The sequence below is a fragment of the Psammomys obesus genome, unplaced genomic scaffold (genome assembly GCF_907164565.1).
Source record: "Psammomys obesus unplaced genomic scaffold, mPsaObe1.curated_primary_1811, whole genome shotgun sequence".
Classification (NCBI taxonomy): Eukaryota; Metazoa; Chordata; class Mammalia; order Rodentia; family Muridae; genus Psammomys; species Psammomys obesus.
This window is the reverse complement of record NW_026585895.1, coordinates 56,724,480-56,744,867: the sequence shown is the minus strand read 5'-3', so window position 1 is coordinate 56,744,867 and position 20,388 is coordinate 56,724,480. Positions and strand designations below refer to the sequence as shown.

The 20,388-nt window shown below is 38.5% G+C and overlaps 1 protein-coding gene across 9 annotated transcripts in view; it reads left to right on the top strand.

The window, feature by feature from the left end:
• Ehmt1 (euchromatic histone lysine methyltransferase 1) overlaps window positions 1–20,388 on the top strand; it is a 142,354-nt gene that overhangs the window by 98,248 nt on the left and 23,718 nt on the right. For all 9 annotated transcript variants that reach the window (XM_055600112.1, XM_055600113.1, XM_055600107.1 and 6 more), the window contains 2 exons: window positions 9,708–9,830; window positions 19,865–19,966. In XM_055600112.1, the coding sequence (XP_055456087.1) occupies window positions 9,708–9,830; window positions 19,865–19,966 (225 nt within the window). The remainder of the gene's footprint in view (window positions 1–9,707; window positions 9,831–19,864; window positions 19,967–20,388) is intronic.

The window sequence follows — 20,388 nt, the reverse complement described above, 5'->3', positions numbered from 1 at the left end:
TGTGTATGTATATATACAGCAAAGGTTGACATCAGATGTCTTTCTTAATTCAACTCCACTTTGTATATAGAGGTAGATAGAATCTCTTATTTAAGACCAGAGCTTGAAGATTAACCTAGTTTAGCTAAGCCAACTTGTGTCTGGGATCCCTTAGTTCTGCCTCTCTGATGCTGGTATAATAGCCAGGCTGCCCTGCCAATTCTACATTTACATGGGATACAAACTCTTGTCATGTTTGCATGACAAGAGGTTTGCCTCCCAGTTCTCAGTTCTAGGAAATATTTGAAGTTTCTCTTTTGTTTCTTCATTGGCCCATTGGCTGTTTAAGAATACATTTATAGGACATTTGAATTTCTTTGTATATATACCATTTCTAAAGCTCTTTTTTTATTGATTTCCATTTTTATTTCATTATGGCCATAGGAGATATATGCTGTGGTTCCTTTTTTTTTTTTTTTTTTTTTTTTTTTTTCCTTCTCTTCCCCTGCTCCGTTTTGGGGAACGGGTGGACAAAAATTATTTGGGCTAAAGCGAGCAGTTAAGAGCACATACTACTCTTTCGGAGGACTGAAGTTTGAGTCCCAAAAACCATGTTGTATAGGGTGAAGGAGGTGTTACAGCCTCCTGTAACTCCAGATCTTGTGTTTATACACACAATACACATATTTAAAAACCAAATAAATCTTAAAAACTGTATTTATAAGCCAGGCATAGTTCTGCATGCCTGTAATCCCAGCACTCTGGGAGGCAGAGGCAGGTGGATCATTGTGAGTTTGAGGCCAGTCTGGTCTACAAAGTAAAGGACAGCCAGGGCTACCTAAAGAAACCCTGTCTTCGGGGGAAAAAAATGTATTCAGATTCACTTGTGGTCTGGTCTACAGAATGTTCCATATACTGATGTGAAGACATTACATTGTGCAGCTCTAACATGAAATGTTCTATAAATGTCTGGCTTGTTTTTTTGATTTGTTGTACAGTTAAACTCAACTGATTCTTTGTTGATTTTGGTTTGAGTTGATTTTGGTGTGAGTGAGGTCAACAAATGAATGGTATGAAACCCCCAACTATACCATGTTGGAGTGTTCTCTGACCCTTTAAATGTGATGTTCATATTATCTAATTGGGTTCTCTAGTATTGAATACATAGATATTTATAATTGTTGTTTTCTCTTGTTGAATTACCTATTATGTCATACAGTGACCTTCACATTTTTCTTTTTAATTTTATTTCATGTATATGAGTATTTTGCTTACATGTAAGTCTATGCACCACATGCATATCTGGTGACTGTGGATGCCAGAAGAAGTCATTTTCTGTCCCTGGAAACTGTCATGTGTAGGGCTCTTTTTAAACTACTTTATTTTCATTTCTTAAGCTTTTACCTCCCTCCCAACCCTCTGACTCTAGATAGGAGAGAAAGAAGGTTAGAAGAGACAGGAGACATAGACCTCTTTGACTTAGTTCTGACTAGTTAGGTCTTTGCGTTTTTTGGAAAAATACCAGTCTTAGTCGTCAAAATATCTAACAATCCAGCAACAGCAAACACAGCACCAGCCTTCTTGCTTCTTGGAGGAGCATTCTTCCTCTTTCTCCGGGCTGTGGTATTTATACCCTCTTATAGTCCCCAGAATTAAACTGACTGCAGCTGGTTAAGACCATACCCTTTTCCAAGCCACACAAGGCAATTATCAGCTGTGGACAAACTAAAGCAGTCTTATATCCCACACTTGGGATTAAAACAAAAACCTGTTTACATAACATAACTGTTTTTTAAAAGAAACAAAAACTTCCACTACAGTTGTGAGTCATTATGTAGGTTCTGGGTATCTCACCCAGGCTCTCTAGAAGAGCAGCGACTGTCTTCAAAACCACTATATAGGTTTTTGTTTATTTTACTTAATATCTGTTTTATGTAAGTACATCAACTTGCTCTTTGTTGTGGTACATCTTTTTTTCTTCTATTCACTTGAACTGTGTGTTACTCAAATGAATTTCTTATTGGCAACATATCAGCCCTTGGTTGTTGTTGTTTTTTTTAAATCTGTTTAGTCTGTATTTTTTTATTTGGTGGATTTATTCTCTCTCTATTTAAGGTTATTATTGTGAATGACATAATCCTGTCAGCTTGTTCCTTGTTCTTCCCATTATTTAAAAAATTTTTTTTTTAATTTATTACAATTTATTCACTTTATATTCCAGCTGTCTTCCCATTATATATTTGATTTTTATCTCTTCTGTGTCTTTGTGGTTTGGTGGATCTTTGAATGGAGAGGGTTTGATCCTCTTTTATCTGGGTGAGTCTTTTTGTATATTTTCTTGATAGTTTTTTTTTTCTAATACTTTTTTATTAAATTTTTATTTTTTATATTAATTACAGTTTATTCAATTTTTATCCCAGCTGTAGCCCTCTCCCTTAATACTTTTCTTATATGGCTAGGCTGATGACAAAGCTCTCAGTGTTGGCTGTCTCAAAAGTCTGTGGTCCTCCTTCATTTCTTGATAATAGCTTTTGGTAGTATGTATTCTCAGCTAGTAGATTTTTTTGTTTTTTTATTTATTTTGTTTTTTCTTTCAGCAGATACCATTTCACCTCACCTGGATTTTTATTTAAAATCCTGTTGTGATACATTGGGATTCCTTTGTGTGTGACATCATGATTTTCCATGGCTGTTTTAAGATTCTCACTTTGGCTTGAGCTTTTGCTACTATAAGCCTTAAAAACTATCTGTTTTGGTTAATTCTATTTTGGGGTTCTTTGTGGCTTCCTGGTTCTGGTTCATTTTCTCCAAGATTTGTAAGCTTTTCAGTAGTTATTTATTTGAACAAATTTTTTGTATTTTTTCTTTCCCTTATCCTTCTAAGACAATTGTAAATGTAATTGTTGTTTCTTATCATGACATCCAATTCTCAGGTATTTTTGTTGCTGTTTTTGTAAATATTCATGTGTATTTATACAGACTTTTTTTGTTTTGTCAGGCTAAGAAATTCTTCTGCATATACTTTATGCTGAGTTCACAATGGTATATTTTTATCTTATCTGTAGCCATTCGTTGTCTTGTTTTTGCCCTGGTTGAGCTCTTCCCTATGCATAAATTGTAGAACTTTCTCCACTAAAAGTAGACAACATTGACATCTTGTCTTGTGATTACTCCTTGTGGTGTCTGTCTCCTACAGGATCAAGACTCTGGTAGTGGGTCTATTTTCTAGATTCCGTGCTAAGGTTGTTTTATTGACTTCTGACACTTTGTACATGATGTTTTACTTGTTTCTGTATACTTCAAGAACTGTCCTCTTGTCTTAGTGATCTGAATTCTCTTGTCATTATACTTCAGTTGATTTTCAGTCTCTCAGATCCATGACCTCTTCGTTCTTTCTAATATCTCCAGAAGCATCCCTTATCTGTCTCAGCTCTTTCCTGCTAGGATTCCTCTACATCAGGGTTGGATCTTGTTGATTGATTTTTGGCCATGGCCCCCCTGAAGATATGGCTCAGTACTGTGGTATGTTTATTGATTGTCAACTTGATATTTGGAATCACTTAGGAAACAAGCCTCCATGTATACCTATATCTGTATAGATTAGGTTAGCATACCTTGGCTACCTTGATTTGTTTAATTGACATGAAAAGACCCTAAAGGAAGACTGCATCATTCTCTGGGCTTGGGACCTAGAGTACCTAAAGAAGAAGAAAATACTTAACAAAAGTATTCCTCACTATCTTTCTGATGATTTTTGTTCCTGCCACCTTGATTTCTCCCCTCCCCCCAGGAAGGAGTATACTCTTGAACAAAAATAAACCCATTATTTTTAAAATTGCTTTTCTCAGGGTGTTTTATAACAGCAAGAGGAAAAAAAAAATACTACCTAAGACACTATATACTTAGTATGCAAGAGGCTCCATGTCCAGTACTATAAAACAAAACCTCTTAAATGAGTATATAATGTATGTTTTAAATCGAGAAACATTTCCTAAAGATGCAAACATTCTGGTGTTTTACATGTTAGAAGGTAGACTCACCATAATTTCTGGATCCAGTTTTACTGTGTCCTTAGAACAAGTGCTGCTGGCCCAAATGTACTATCTTTGTCTATCTCTGGCCTGAAGCAATCACAAGCAGTATGGTTCACTTCTCTCTCTCTCTCTCTTGCTCTCACTCTCTCTCTCTATTTTAGCCTTTGCTAATTTAGATATAATAGTACGTTCTTTTTTTTTAATCTACCTTCATTTATTGCAAAACAACAACAAAGCATAAAATAAGAACCAAATGGATATATGCAAAAAAAAAAAAAAAAACAAACAAACAAACAAATAAAAATCGAGGGAATCTGAGTGAGTTCTGACTTAAGTTCAATATCAAGGCCAGGATTGCTGCTTTTCTGATTCCAGGCCCCAACCACATTGTTTTTTCTTACTGTTGCTTAAGGCAGAGTGCTGCTTTCTGTCTTTGTCATGGGAGATGGTTTGCTTATATGGGTAAGTCATTTGAGCTTTCTGTTTCATTTTCACCATTCATGTCTTGTAAGGCAGAAGATATTACAAAATAAGATGTGTATTTTGGTAACCTTTTATATAAGGGAGGTTTTTGTTGCTGCTGTTCAGTGTCTGGTAGTCTGGTTAAGCATGTCACAGCTTACTTATTTCTCACCAGGCACTTGGTCTAATTCCTGGCTGTCCTTAAAAGGTCCTTGAATTTTGTGTGTTTCACCGCACCCCACCCCCTCCCCAGAACCTAATCAGTATCACCAAAATTTTCCAGGAAGAACAATAAGATATATTTACTTATAGTTTTTTTTTTTTTTGTGAATCCAGAGGTGGTGTTTCTCCAGATTACAGCATTTATGAAGTGCCTTAATATTTACTTTCACCTGCAGGCTCTGGCTAGAGGGACTAAAGACTGACACCTGTGTCAGGGCTCACAGATTCTTTCCCTGGGGTGCTCACAGTCGAACCAAACTGACTCCAGGACTCTTTTCTTTTTAAAAATGTATTTTATTTTATTATTTTTAAAAATGTTACATCTAAGACTATTTTGCCTGCATGTATGTCTGTGCATCACATGCATGCCTGATACCTGGAGGCCAGAAGAGGTCAGATACTTGGATCTGGAGTTTCAAATGTGGTAAACCACAATGTTAGTGGGAATTGAACTCGGGTCTTCTGGAAGTGTAGTTAGTACTCTTAACCACTGGGCCATCTCTTCAGCCCCTAGTACTTTTCATGTTATTATGATAAAAGGTGTTGACAGAAGCAACTTAAGATAAGATTGTATCTCCTAGGGAGCTATACCCATAGCACTTCCACAACATGGCTGACTAAACAAGACTTGAACAGTGTTAATAGACATGGTAACATGGAAGCAGGGAATCTCATCATGTCCTACCCCTAGGCAAGGAACTAGACAAAGCAACTGATGAGAAAGGGAAAATTAATCTCTCCGAGGAATAGCTCTCTAATTGTTTATCCAATACAAAGTGATCAGCCATCATGCACACAAACAATACCAAATGGACGCAGCAGGTCGGTTGGTTTGTTTTATTTTTTGGAGTCAGGGTTTCTCTGTGTAGCCCTGGCTGTCCTGGGACTCACTCTGTGGACCAGGCTGGCCTCAATATGAGAGATTCACCTGTCTCTGCTTCTCGAGTACAGGATTAAAGGCGTGAGACACCACTGCCCAGTACCAGCAGATTGTATTTATATATTTATGTGTTTAAATATACATGTAACAACAATAAGGAGAATAAAAGAGGTCATCAATTTGAGAGGGAATGAAGTAGAGATATAGAAAGGGTTAGGGCCAGGGGAGGGATTCGAGTAAGGAAAGAGGGAAGTGTTATGATTAAATTTTAGTTAAGAATTAAAAAGTGACATAAGGGACATAAACGTTTTTCTGGCTTACAGTTTGAAGCTACAGTTCATCATGGAGGAGAAGCTTGTAGTGGCAGGAACATGAGATACCTGATCCTATTGTATCCATAGTCAAGAATGAGTGATGAATGCTTATTCTGTACTCAATTTCTCCATTTTATATAGTTAGGGTCCTAGCTAAGGGATAATGCTACCCACTGGGGGTGGGTCTTCCTGCCTCAGTCAACTTAAGCACCTCATACCCAAATGCTGTGTCTAGGTGATTCTCCATTTCATCAAGTTGACAACTGAGATTACCACACACTTGGTTATGAAACAAGAAATCAACATCAATCAGCATAGAAGCCTATTCAGAAGCAATTTTGTTGTTCACCTGCTTGCTACTATGAGTCCTTTCTGAACGAGACAGAGTTCCTGTGTGTGTTCCTGCATTTCTATGTTTTGCTGATTGTACATGGCTATTGGAGCACAATGGCCCCTGCTACATGTGTTGTCTGGATTTAAAGTGACACGATGCTGCCTGTTCCTCAGGTATTTGGATGGAACTGAGCAAAATGGATGGAAAGTGCTCTTTTTTTTTTTTTTCTTCCCAGTAGTGAGTCATTTTTTAGGATAAAAAGGATAAGTGAAAGGGATAATGAAGCGATTTTAAAATTACAATAAAATACTGTTTAGTGTTCATATAGTGGTCATCTTGTGCTATATGTTGTTCAAGTTTTATGCATACTTATGTATACACACAAACGTGTAAAGTACATCTGTAGTATGTCTAATACTTTAGAACACAGCATTACTAGTAGTTGGATATTCTTAGTCATATCTTGTTTGTCATATTTAAGCCCAATGATGTTAAAGTAAGTTGGCCGAACATAAAAGTTGGTGAACATAAAAGATGGATAGTTTAGAACAAGTTGGCTAAATTGTTGCATCACTGAGAGTGCCTATTTCTTTCTTATTATAATTTTTATTAATTACAGTTTATTCCCTTTGTATCCCACCTGTAGCTCCCTCCCTCTTCTCCTTCCTCCCTCTTCTCCACCCATATTCCTCCCCCAGTCTACTGATAAGGGAGATGGTCCTCCCCTTCTATCTGATCCTAGCCTATCAGGTCTCATCAGGACTGCCTGCATTGTCTTCTTTTGTGGCCTCAGACGATTAGGAATAGTGCTACCTCAAGATCCAGCTATATCTCTCATAGGCATATATCCAAAAGATGCTCAAGTACACAACAAGGACATTTGTTCAACCATGTTCGTAGCAGCTTTATTTGTAATAGCCAGAAGCTGGAAGCAACCCAGATGGCCCTCAGTCGAGGAATAGATACAGAAATTTTGGTACACTTACACAATGGAATATTACTCAGCAATTAAAAACAAGGAAATCATGAAATTTCCAGGCAAATGGTGGGACCTAGAAAAGATCATCCTGATTGAGGTATCTCAGAAGCAGAAAGACACACAGGGTATATACTCACTTATAAGTAGACATTAGACATATTATATAGGATGAACATACTAAAATCTATAGTCCTAAAGAAGCTAATGAAGAAGGCCTCTGGGTAAGATGCTCAATCCTCATTCAGAAAGTCAAAGAAGGTGGACATCAGAAGAGGGGGAAAACAGGGAACAGGACAAGAGCCTACCACAGAGAGCCTCTGAAAGACTCTACCCTGCAGAGTATCAAAGCAGATGCTAAGACTCATAGCCAAACTTTGGGCAGAGTGCAGGGAATCTTATGAAAGAAGGGGGAGATAGAAAGACCTGGAGGGGACAGGAGCTCCACAAGGAGAGCAAGAGAACCAAAAAATCTGGACATGGGTGTTTTTTGAGACTGATACCCCAACCATGGACCATGTATGGCCATAACCTAGGCTATAACCCCTGCACAGATGTAGCTCAGGGCAGCTCAGTGTCCAAGTAGGTTCCCTAGTAATGGGAACAGGGACTGTCTCTTACATAAACTGATTGGCCTGCTCTTTGATCACCTCCCCCTCAGGGGGGTACAGCCACCGAGAAAGTACTCTTTTAGTCTGGAGTTCTCCCTATTTTGTCAGTGTTTTGGAAGCCTACTGTCTGGCTCGGGGGCTGAGAGAAGCACAGAATCACTGTTATGCTTGACTGTCCTGTCTAGTAGTGTTGTCTTGTGGGTTTCTATTTACTGACAGAATTCTGTTTAACAGCACTTTATTTTTAGTAGCATACCCTGCTGTGCTGAGGGCTCTGGAGGGCAGGTTGGCAGAGGAGAGAACTTGGTTTGATAAGAGTCATCAACCCTTCCTTCCTTCCTTCCTTCCTTCCTTCCTTCCTTCCTTCCTTCCTTCCTTCCTTCCTTCCTTCCTTCCTCCTCTCTCCCTCCCCCCCTCCCTCCCTCTCTCTCCCCATCTCCTGCCACTGGCTCTCAGGATTGCACCCTTACTCTCAGTAAGGGCTTGGGAATCTATGGAAGTGGGTCATGTCAATTTCACAGTGGTTTAGCATACCACATCCAGCATTCTGTCTATCTGTATCCCTCATGATAGGTGTGGTTTTAAAGCCCAGTAGTGAAGAATATATTTTTCTCTTTGAAAATCTGATTAATCACTTGGTGGACCTTACTTTTATACCCCCATACCTCTCACATAGCCTTAATAATCTCAGAGGGTTTTTTGTTTTCCTTGGGTAGGGTGTTGGGCTGCTGAGTATTTGCTTTGCTGAGTGCTGGGATTAAAGGTGTGTGCCACCACTGCCTGGCCATTCTGTGTGTTTTTAAAAATTACATACTTATTAAAATTAAATGGCTTTAAAGTTCTGGCTTTCTTTGCCTTCTTTTTTTTTTTTTTTGGCAGCCAAACTTTAACGTGGTCTCTTGATCTCTGGTCCCAGCATTGTGGGGCTACACTACCTTTTGGAGCATATCTCTGGACTATTTTTGTTTTTGTTTTTGTTTTTCGAAACAGGGTTTCTCTGTGTAGACTTGGCTGGCCTGGTCTTGCTTTGTAGACCAGGCTGGCCTTGAACTCACTGAGCTCTACCTGCCTCTGCCTCTGCCTCCATGAGTGCTGGGATTAAAGGCCAGTGTGCCACCATGCCCAGCTGACTTTAGCTTATTTTACTCCTGATGGCAAGAATACTATTTTTACTTTATTACTGTAAACATTTACTTTATAAGGTAAGTATTAGTCCTTTGTCTTTAAGAAATTAGTCTGAGAATCCTATGAAGAAGGCTTAGCTGTCAGTAGTTGTCTTGCTTTTGGCCACACCTGATATCAAACTGGGATCTTACCTATCTGTACTCTTACCTATCTGTTCATTTGCCTCTTAATTTTATTGAAAAAGTTATAATTTATTCCAAAATTCATATCTTCTGGAGCAAGTGTTTGTTTATTCCAGAAAATATTTTAACATTTGAAGAAAAAGGCTGTATAGGATGTTCTCTGCCATCCCATACTCCTCCCCCCAATCCCTGAGGCTCTTCTTCTTCCTTTCTTAGACATCTCTGTATCCTGCTGTGCCTGTATGTCAGGTTAATTTAGAAATTCACTCTACCAAAAATATTCTGCTTGAACTAGAGCTTTATAGGATAATTGTAGCTGTCTGTGTGTGTGGTATTATGTGTTGGGTGTGTAGGGCTAGAGGTTGAACCCAGGGACTTGTTTATGCAAGGTGGGTACCTACCACTGAATCGCCGTCAGTGAAACAGTTTTTTTTTTTTTTTTTTTTTTTTTTTTTTAGTGAAACAGTTTTAATGTTGTTTGTTGAATCTCTTTTATGACCACTCCAGAAGCCTCGCAGCTCTTTACTTACTGGGAAAGAGGATGCAGAACTTACCCTCAACACATCTAAACAATTTGTGTTTTACTAGGCGGGTGCCAATATTGACACTTGCTCAGAAGATCAGCGGACCCCACTGATGGAGGCTGCAGAAAACAATCACTTGGATGCAGTGAAGTACCTCATCAAGGCCGGAGCACAGGTGGATCCGAAGGTACCCACCCAGTCAGGTTCATATTCCTATTTCATGTGTAGATGTTTCTAAGGTGAACAGGGAACAGTTTTTCCTTGAAACACCTGCAGGAACTTATTGCTATCAGATATTTATTCTGTTGTCTAGCATAGCGTTTCCACTTACTTGGTGTAGTACTGACTTTTCTTCTTATTGTGACAAAATGCCTGGCAGAATGACTTACAGGAGTAAAGATTTAGTTTGGCTCAAAATTTCAGAAGGGTTTCAGTCAATCAAAGTGCAGGAGGATGGCAGAATTGCAGCAGGAACTTATGGCAGTCAGTGTTTGTGTGCTGATAGTTCAGAAGGAGAAGATATAAGCCAGGCCCCAGAGCAGGTATAACCCGGAAGAGGCCTCTTCATGGTGACCTGCTTCTGCCAGCCAGGCTCCACCTTCTGAAAATTTCAGATTTTAAGCTGGGACTCAGTCTTTGGAACATTTCAGATACAAACTATAAGTACATAGTGACCTGGTCTACTCGTAAAGATTTCCTAGTAACCACTGGATCTATCTGTTGTACCAGTAACAGACAAATCAACTAATCAGGAGTTGGCCGTGAAGTATATGTCTTCCTTCTTTCATTTTGCTTTTCCTCTATTGTGTATTTGTGTAGAACATCAGTTAGGCAAGAAGAGAAATAGATGGCTTAAATATCACTCAGTTCGCAGTTAATGTGATCTTATGTGTAAAAACCATAAAGGATCAACAAAACTATTGTTAGAGTTAGTAAAATAATTTAACAAGTAATAGGACACAAAATTGACACGAATAACAGTTAAATTTCATTTTTCTCGTGTCTTTTTTTGGTACAGGGTCTTATTATATATTGTGAGCTTAGGACTTATGATCCTCCTGCCTCAGACTTCTCAGGTTGGGGTTATAGGTGTGCATCACCATGTTTGATTTATTTTTCTATATTCTTTCAGTTAATTTATCCAAAAAGGAAGTTGAGTTAATTTCATTTATAGTTATCATCAAAAAGAATAAAATACTTAGAAGTCTTTGATTAGTTTAATCAAAGAGACCAAAAGCTTACACATTGAGAAGCAATTGTTAAAGGAGGCAGGATTTAGTATGTAGCTCAGTTAGTGGTGCTTGCTTCATTACCACATAAACCCTTCATTGAGATTTGCACCTTTAATTCCAGCATTTGGGAGGCAAAAGGCAGGATGATCAGAATTCAAGGTCATCTTTTGGCTATACAGTGAGTTTGATGCCAGCTTGGGCTACTTGAAGGCTTTATCTTTAAAAAAAAAAAAAATTCAAATAAATGGGAGATCATTATGTAATCCTTATCAAAATTCCAACCACATATAGAAACACCAATCTTAAAGTTTATACAGGCCTTTCAGGAAATCTAGAATAGTGGTACAAGGTTGAAAGAGAACAAATTGGTGTGATTAGACTTCCTTATGTCAGAACTTACTGCAAAGCTACAGTAATGAAAATGGTATAGTTCTGGTATGAAGATAGAGCTGCAGATCAATGGAATTAGATGAAAAAAATCTTAGAAATAAACTACTACTTGTGATGTTAGTCCATTTAAGGCAACTTTTCAGCAAATGGTGCTGGGAAAACTTGGTATTCTATATTGAATAATGTGTGTGTGTATATATATATATAATGTATAATATAATGTATATAATTCCATGTATGTGTAAAAATGGATCAAAGAACTGAACATAATAGCTAAAGTTATATACTTTTCAAGATAGTAAAACCCATAACCATAACACTTAAAATAAAGAGGTCGGAGGATTGTGACTCCAAGGCCAAACTCTGTCAAGAACTCTTTCAAGAACCTCTCTCAAAATAATGCAATTCCTAATGGCTTGGTGACTCAACAATTCTACCTGTAGGTATATAACCAAGAAATACAAGACAGTCTTGAACACCACTATGTATTGTTGCACTCTTCCCAGAAATAACTCAACAATCCTGTATTACTTTAAGGAACAAGTAGTCTGTCTACTCAACGGAATGTCATTCAGCCATGGTTAGGAATAAAACATAGAGATGTTACAGCCCAGGTAAACTTTTGGGGATATAAAATATAAAAAGCTAGACACAAGCTTATAAGGCCTCTTTCTCTGTAGCCTAATAAGGCCACCTCTCCAGGGGAAGGTGATGAAAGAGCAGGCAACTGAGGCCATGGCAGTGACTGCCTCTACTCCCCTTACTAGGGAACCCACATGTAGACTGAACTCCCCATGGGCTACATCTGAGCAGGGGGTCTAGGTCCTCTCCATGCATGGTCCTTGGTTGATTTGTCAGTCTCTGCAGTCCCCACTAGGCCCGGAATTTTTTGCTCTGTTGGGCTCCTTGTGGAGCTCCTGTCCCCTAGGTCTTTCTGTCTCCCTCTTCTTCCATAAAATTGCCTGCACGCTGCCCAAAGTTTGGCTATAAGTCTCAGCATCTGCTTCAATACCCTGCCGAGTAGAGTCCTTTTAGAGGTCCTCTGTGGAAGGCTCCTGTCCTGTTCCCTGTCTTATCCTACTTCCGATGTCTATCCTATTTTCCCTTCTGAATGAGGATTAAGCCTCTTCCCTAGGGTCCTTTTTGTTGCTTAGCTTCTTTATGACTATAGATTTTAGTATGTTCATCCTATATAATATGATTGATATCCACTTACTAGTGAGTATATACCATGTGTGTCTTTCTGCTTCTGGGTTACCTCAATCAGGATGATCTTTTCTAGTTCTATCCATTTGCCTGCCAGTTTCATGATTTCCTTGTTTTTAATTGCTAAGTAGTATTTCATTGTGTAAATGTACCACAATTTCTGTATCCATTCTTCAGTTGAGGGACATCTAGGTTGTTTCCAGATTCTGGTATTATGAATAAAGCTGCTATGAACATAGTTGAGCAAATGTCCTTGTATGGTTGAGTAGGGGAGGAGGACCTCCCCTTTCAGTGGACTAGGGGAAGGACGTGGTGGGGGGATAGGAGGGGAGGTAGGGTGGGACCAGGAGATGAGGGAGGGGGCTACAGCCAGGATATAAAGTGAATAAATTATAATTAATAATAATAATAATAATAACGAAAAATATTTTTCAGAAAACCAAAACTTGACATTTAAAAAATTAAAAAAAAAGAAGCTAGACACAAAGCATAATTACCACAAACTTCCATTTATGTAAGATTCCAAGATAGGAAAATCATAGATAGAGTGTGGCTTGGATAATGATGCCAGGTATAGAAAAGATGCGAGGTAAGTAGGTAGAGCCTGATGATTGTAGGGTTTTTGTTTTGTTTTGAAAAAGTTATTGAAACAGTGACAATCATGTTTTAATATTATATGTAATTTCACTGATTTGTATACTTAGAAATTAGAGGGCCTGTAATCCCTCTAATTACTTGGGGAGGTAGCAGCAGAAGGATCTCTATGAGTTCAGTGGTGACTTGGTTTATGTAGTGAGTTCCAGGGCAACCCAAGTAGGACTGTACCAAAAAAGCAAAATAAACCTAAAATAGTACTAATAATAAGAAATTATAAAATAAAAATTGGATGGCTAAGGATATAGCTTTTAGTGGAATGCTTGCCTAGCATGCATTTGATCCTCATAAACTGGGTGTGGTAGGGTAGGCCTGTAGTCATTACACTCAGGAGATAGAGGTGGGGCCATCAGAAGTTGATGTCTACAGAATGACTTCAAGGGTCAGACTTAGTACATGAGACTGAGAACAAAACATAAGAATGCAATAGTTTATGACATACTGTGCTAAATAAACAATGTAAAGAATAAAGGTATAATGATATTATTCCATGATAGAGTACATGCCTAGGACTTAGTTTTGAGGCTCTGTATTCATCTCTTAACACCCTTCCCCAGTGTAGAAGTTATTCTTTTTCACATCAGTACCTGTGTGTTTGTTTTTTCAACAAAATGTGGCTATAACCTCTGTTCAGATTTATCAAGTCTGTATTCACATCAAGTTAAAATTTCGCTATTTCTCTCTTATTAAATACCACTCTTGGAGCGAGCCAGGTATCTTTTTGGGTAGATTTGCTACATTAAAAAGGAGAGTACTAAGTTTTCATCTGGAACAGGTGGGAGCCTACAAATCCAAGATGTAGAGGGGCTGCCATCTAAGTGCTGAGGGCAGATGTTAAGACTGAGAATTGTGTGAATGGGTTTTGCAGTAGTTTTAATATAGCAAAAGAAAGGGTGAAACTTTTCAGTATTCAAACATTATAGGCTATACCCCAACATGTATGTTCCTGATTTCTCAAAAAGATGGTATAGAAAACCTAGGAGAGAAAAAATTTGGATTAAGAACGAAGAACTCATGATCTCGTGTGTGTGTGTGTGTGTGTGTGTGTGTGTGTGTGTGTGTGTGTGTGTACAGTTTGTTTGTTTGAGACAGGATTTTTCTGTGTAGCCTTGGCTGTCCTAGACTCACTTTGTAGGCCAGACTGGCCTGGAACTTACAGAGATCCGCCTGCCTCTGCTGGGATTACAGGCGTGCACCACCACACCCAGCTCATACATTTCTTATATTTAAGAAAACCAGTAATCCATAGATCTAAACAAACAAACAAAAAAGCAACTCAATAACCTGAAGTAAGGCAAATGGAAAACATACCACATTCAGATACATCAGTGAGAAATTGTCAAGAATGTCCAGAGCAAACATGCAAGTTGGGTACTAGCAGACTCCCTGACCTGATGCCTGATGCCCTGATAACCCAGAGAAGGTGTTCTTTTAAAAATGAGGTAAAACAAGGTATGGTGGTACATGTCTATTATCCCAGTACTCTGGGGGCAGAGGCAGGCAGATCTCTTGAGTTCAGTGCCTGCCTGGGCTACACAGTGAGACACTGTCTCAAACAATAAAATGAATATAGAAGCTGTTCTTTAAATTTCTGTTAATAACTGACATTTTAGTTTGTACACAATTTTAACACATGTACCAAAAAACTGAGAGACATATATTATGTGTTTTTTAAACCAGTTAGTTATTCCAGTGGTGTTCCAGCTTAAATTAAGCTCAGTGGAAATTTTTCCTTTAGGGATCTCACATAATATTATTAAATGATAGCATCATTACTTTCTCATATTTATTTTGTCATTATGCTATATACTCAGATTTTTTTTTCTTTCAAAGCACATTGTGAAAATTGACCACCACAATTAGAGATGTTAAAATTGTAGAGTTTTTTGTTTGTTTGTTTGTTTTTTCGTTATTGTGTTTGTTAGTTTTTATTTGTTTGTTTGGTCGGTTGGTTGGCTGGTTTTTGTTTTTGTTTTGTTTTTGTTTTGGAGACTGGGTCTCTCTGTGTAGTCCTGATGTCCTGGAACTAGATCAAACTATCCTCAAACTCAGAGATCTTCTCTCCTCTGCCTCCCAAGGAAAGATTAAAGGCTCATACCATGACACCCTGCTTGGTTCACAGTTTTGCATGGACAAGAACCAAGAAGTGATTCATTTAATTTTTAAAAAAAGGGAAAGTTTTTAAAAACATGAGACTGAAAGTAATTTAAAAGACTTGAGATACATTAAGTGTATGACTGAGATTCCAAATTACCATTAAGAATGCTTTGAATTGTAAGATGTAAAATTTACCCCTACATGTAATGTTAGGCTGATACCTAAAGCAGTCACAACCTCCCATCGTTCAGCACCCCACTGTCTTTTCTGGTTGTATCACAACATAAACACCTGCTGAATGATCTCACTTTTATAAAAAATCATTTACATGTAAAAATGGAATGAGGTGGGATCCCCTTTTTATAATGTTCCTAGTTACTAAAAACTTTCATTGAGAACACAGTAAGATATTATCCTAGATTAAAGAAGAGTGGGATTGTACAATAAGGGAGACTGGAGTCACTGAAAGACATGATACACAATTATGGCTTCTACTTGATTAGAGGCCAGACTTTCCTTTGTTTCTGTCGGGCAGATTTTTTTGGTTGCTTGGTTAGCCACTTGGGCCTGTTTACTTTTTATTTCTTTCTTCCCTTGTGTTTATTTTTTTCTCTGATGCTGAGCTGGAGCCTGCTTTTTTTGTTTTGTTTTTAAATGGTTTTTCGAGAAAGGGTTTCTCTGTATAAGAGCCTTGACTGTCCTGGACACACTTTGTAGATTAGGCTGGCTTCAGACTCATAGAAATCCACCTGCCTCTGCCTCCCAAGTGCTGGAATTAAAGGTGTAGCCAGCATGCCTGCCTCCAGACTCTTTTCTTTAAAAGACAAGAGGCTGTTTAAAACAAGGATACATAAGATGGAGTTTATACAGATTTACAAATAATTATACACCAGCAATAACACAGAGACAGATAATGTACAAATGGAATCCATTTTTAAGGTTATTTTATTGTAGGATGTCAAAATACTATTTAAGTTAAATAAGAGATGAATAATGCTTTTTAAAATATTTTTCTTTTTTGAGAGTAATATAATTTCATCATTTTCCCCCTTCCCTTCCTTCAGACTCCCCCCCCCCCAAACACACACATATACACTTACTTTCAAATTCATGGCTTCCTTTTCTTTAATTGCACACATACGTGTGTATGTAATGTATAATATACATATATATTTCTAAGTATATAAAGACAACCTGTTCAGTTTGTATGTTGCTTGTATAGGTTTTTGCTATTTAGCCAATTTTTGGGCTATTTTCTGGGAAATACCATTTCTAATAGTTCTTCTTCTAGGGTTGAGTCCTTGACAGCTTTCCCCTAACCATTAGAATGTCTACTGGTGTCATCCTTGTTTAATTCATATTTTGGCAGCTGTGTTGTTAAGACTTCATGGATGTACTTCTCTGACATAGCTAGGAAACACAATCTCATAGCAAACTTCATGTTCTCTTAGAATCTTTCCATCCCTTTTTCTGAGCCTTACATTGTATTGTGGATGTATCAGTTGGGACTGGGCTCTACAACTCTGCATTTGTTATGGTTTTCTGTAGTAGTCTCCATCTTCTGCAAAGAGAAGTTTTCTTGATAAAGGGTGAGAACTACTGTGAGTATGAGGGTAAATAGAATGTAGTTAATAATTATGCTAATTTAATGGATACTCTTAAAGATTTGTTTTAAATATGTGATGTGTCTCTGTGTGGGTATGTGCATGTGAGTGTAGGTGCCTGAGAAGAATCAAAGAGGGCATCTAGGAGCTGGTGTTATACGTCTTATGAGCCACCTGATGCAAGTGCTTGGAACTGAGCTCAGGTCCTCCACCAGAGCAATATGGGATTTTATTAAAGATAAATATTGTATTCTTTTGAGAAAATGCTAAGAAATACAGTGTTAAAAAAAATGCTAGTAGGGAAGAAAGTAAAGTGGAATCTGGGAAAAGTTTATGTAGCTTCCATACAGGAAGTGTGTTAACCAGATCAGACAAATAGAGAATGTGGAAAATATTTAAACCAGTAGTCATGGCTGCAGACTGAACTCTGATGGGAAATGCACATGTATATACACAAACAACACCCATAACAACCAACAGTGGTATATTAGAATGGTGATAGACATGATATGAGAGACTCTTGCACTATGCAGATTATAAACTTGAAGATAATATTTAGAAGGTGAACTGATTCTGGGAGGCAGAGGCAGGTAAATCTCTGTGAGTTTGAGGCCAGCCTGGTCTACAAAGCGCGTCCAGGACAGCCAAAGCTACACAAAGAAACCCTGCCTCCAAAAGCCCCCCCCTCCCAAAACAAAAAAAAGAGAGGAGGAAGTGAACTGATAGAACTTTCAGAAAGATTATCTTTGTGATTACATAAAAGAAAATTGAGAACGTAATTAGCCCATAGAAGATGACATAACAATTTTAAATGTAAAAAAGTACTCAGCCTTTAAAACCTGATTAAGATAAGCACTGTAATGTTTAAAATACCTGAGAAGGTATAGAGTTGTATGCACATGTTCATACATGTGGGGGAGATGGCCATTTCCTGGATAGCGGCTTGTCATACCAGTAAAGCGGGATCCTGATAATTCTTATGTGGCTGACCCTACCACAGGCAATGAAAGAAACGTTGTATTATTTAACATATTTTTAAACAGCAGGAAATGAGAAATAGCTGTATGTTCCTCAGCTAGGGATGTAGAATCTAGGGTTAATTTTATCTCAGCTATACACAAACAATGAGGTGCTGGAGAAATGGTTCCACATCTAAGAGCATTAGCTGCTCTTCCAGAGAATCACTTTCTGTTTTCAGCACCTACATGTTGACTTAAAATAATCTGTAAATCCAGTCCCAGGGGGTCTGCTACCTTTTTCTACCTCCATGGTATGTGGTATAGATATGCATGCAGGCAAAATATCCATACACAAATAAAAAAAAGTAAAGATAACAAATGAGTGTTTCATGTCATTTTTAACATTGGCCTAAAAAGGAGTTGTAGAGGACCTGTGGAATGACGTACAGTATTATAAATTATTCAGGGTTCCTGCTGTTGGATTATAGACATATTCACATACATCAAAAAGCAGATACTAAGAGCCGTTGTTCTTGAGGGGTTGGATGAAAAGGGAAGGAAGCTTTGTGGGTGTGTCTATGGCTGGTGTGATAAAAACTTCAGTTGTACTTGTAGACTGTACTACTGACTGCTCTGAACAGTATACCAGAAGCTTATCCCTGCCAGAAATCCCTGCTATTTGCTAAGTTCATATCTTAGTTCAGTGAGTTTCTTTTGCATAAATTATTCTCCAGTCTGCACAGGTGCGCGTGCGTGCGTGCGTGCGTGCGTGTGTGTGTGTGTGTGTGTGTATGTGGTGCATGCGCGCATGCAAGTGTCTGCCTGCCTTTCTGCTCTGTAGTAGTTCAGCTAGCTACCAGTTCTTTCTGCCATATATGTCATCACTATTTTTTTTTAATTATTTATTTTTATTTTTTTTATGTGCATTGGTGTTTTGCCTGCATGTATGTCATGTCTATGGTTATCAGATCTTGGAGTTACAGACAGTTGTGGGTGCTGGGAATTGAACCCAGGCCCTCTGGAAGAGCAGTTAGTGCTCTTAACTGGTGAGCTACATCACTATTCTTAAAACCTGCAGAAGTCTTCCAGTGTCAATTCTCAATGTCAGTGACATGGAACTGGGGATGCAGATTCCTCTTGAGAAAGATGGACATCCTTATTAATACATCACATTTGTTGATGTGTGTCTAATGATAAATGTTTGGACTCTGAGAGAGAAAGGTAATAGACATAAAGTCAGTACAAAAATCGGAAAGGGAGCATTGTCTTTTAAGAACAATGGTCAGTATATCCATATGATCCTTGTGATCAGTGAAAACAGGAGCAGGGGAGCAATGCCTGGCCTGGTGGCTATACTCAGTTTTTTTATTGTGTAGAGCTATTTGCCTGTCCTGAAGCTTCTTTGTCAGTGTCTTCCATTATTATTATTGTTGTTGTCGTTGTTACTATTTTTGTGAGGTAGTATGATGTGTGTAGAATCCAGGAGGGAGCAGAACCAAAAGCTAATGAAATAGTCTCAGCACCAAAGAATACAAAAGCAGTAATATGGCTGAATTGTATATGTACGGCAAGCTTGCTTGCTGCCTGTTCTTTTCACCTTGTTTAAAATTATCTGTGGATGGCTGATTAATCCACTCTATTTTCCTGTGCTCTGTGACCATGGTTAGCTCTCCAGAGTACAAAGTCCTTTAAGGAGCAACTGTGGCCTGGATAGGCCTCATATTCATCTTAGAACTGTTTCTGGCAGGAGCTGGCAAAGCATGTTCATTATGAAAAGTACCTTGGTGGTCATCTAGTTCAGGGTGGGTAGAAATGGGCAAGTTCTTCATCAGGATGTACATATTATGTAGGTACATATGATTGAAGCGGGATTTCTTCCAACCTAAGGGTTGGGACTAAGGACTTGGCTCTTGTAGCCAATGGGCTTTTGAGACAGGACCTTGGTCCTCTTAGCTTGGGTTCAGTTGAGTGGTTTCATTGACAGTACGTCCTTTTGGTTGGGAGTATAAGTTCTCTGTGGTTTGCACCAACAACAACTTGTGAGTGGTTTCTCTGCATTGAATGGCATTTGTATTGCAGGACGCAGAGGGCTCCACATGTTTGCACTTGGCTGCCAAGAAAGGCCATTATGATGTGGTTCAGTATCTGCTTTCAAATGGACAGATGGATGTCAACTGCCAGGTAAAGCCATTTCCCTATTCAGTGGCATAGCTTTCCCACCACCTTCTTCACATATCTCCTCTTGATTTCAGATGCTTAAAGGCCCACAAGCCCCAAAAGGCCTTATCTTATTTTCAGTTTCTGTGATAAACACCTTGGCCAAAAGTAACCTGGGGAGGGAAGGGGTTATTTGATCTTACAGGTTATACTCTTTCATTGATGGAAGTCAGGGTAGGGACCTGGAGGCAGGAACTGAAGCAGAGACCATGGTGGAACACAGCTTACTGGCTTGCTTTCCATAGCTTGCTTAATTTGCTTTCTTATATATTCTAGACTACCTGCCCAGCGGTAGTAGTGCCTACAGTAGGCTGGGCCTTTTCACATCAATTATGAAACAAGAAAATGTCTTCACAGACTTGTCTACAAAACCAATCTAATGGAGG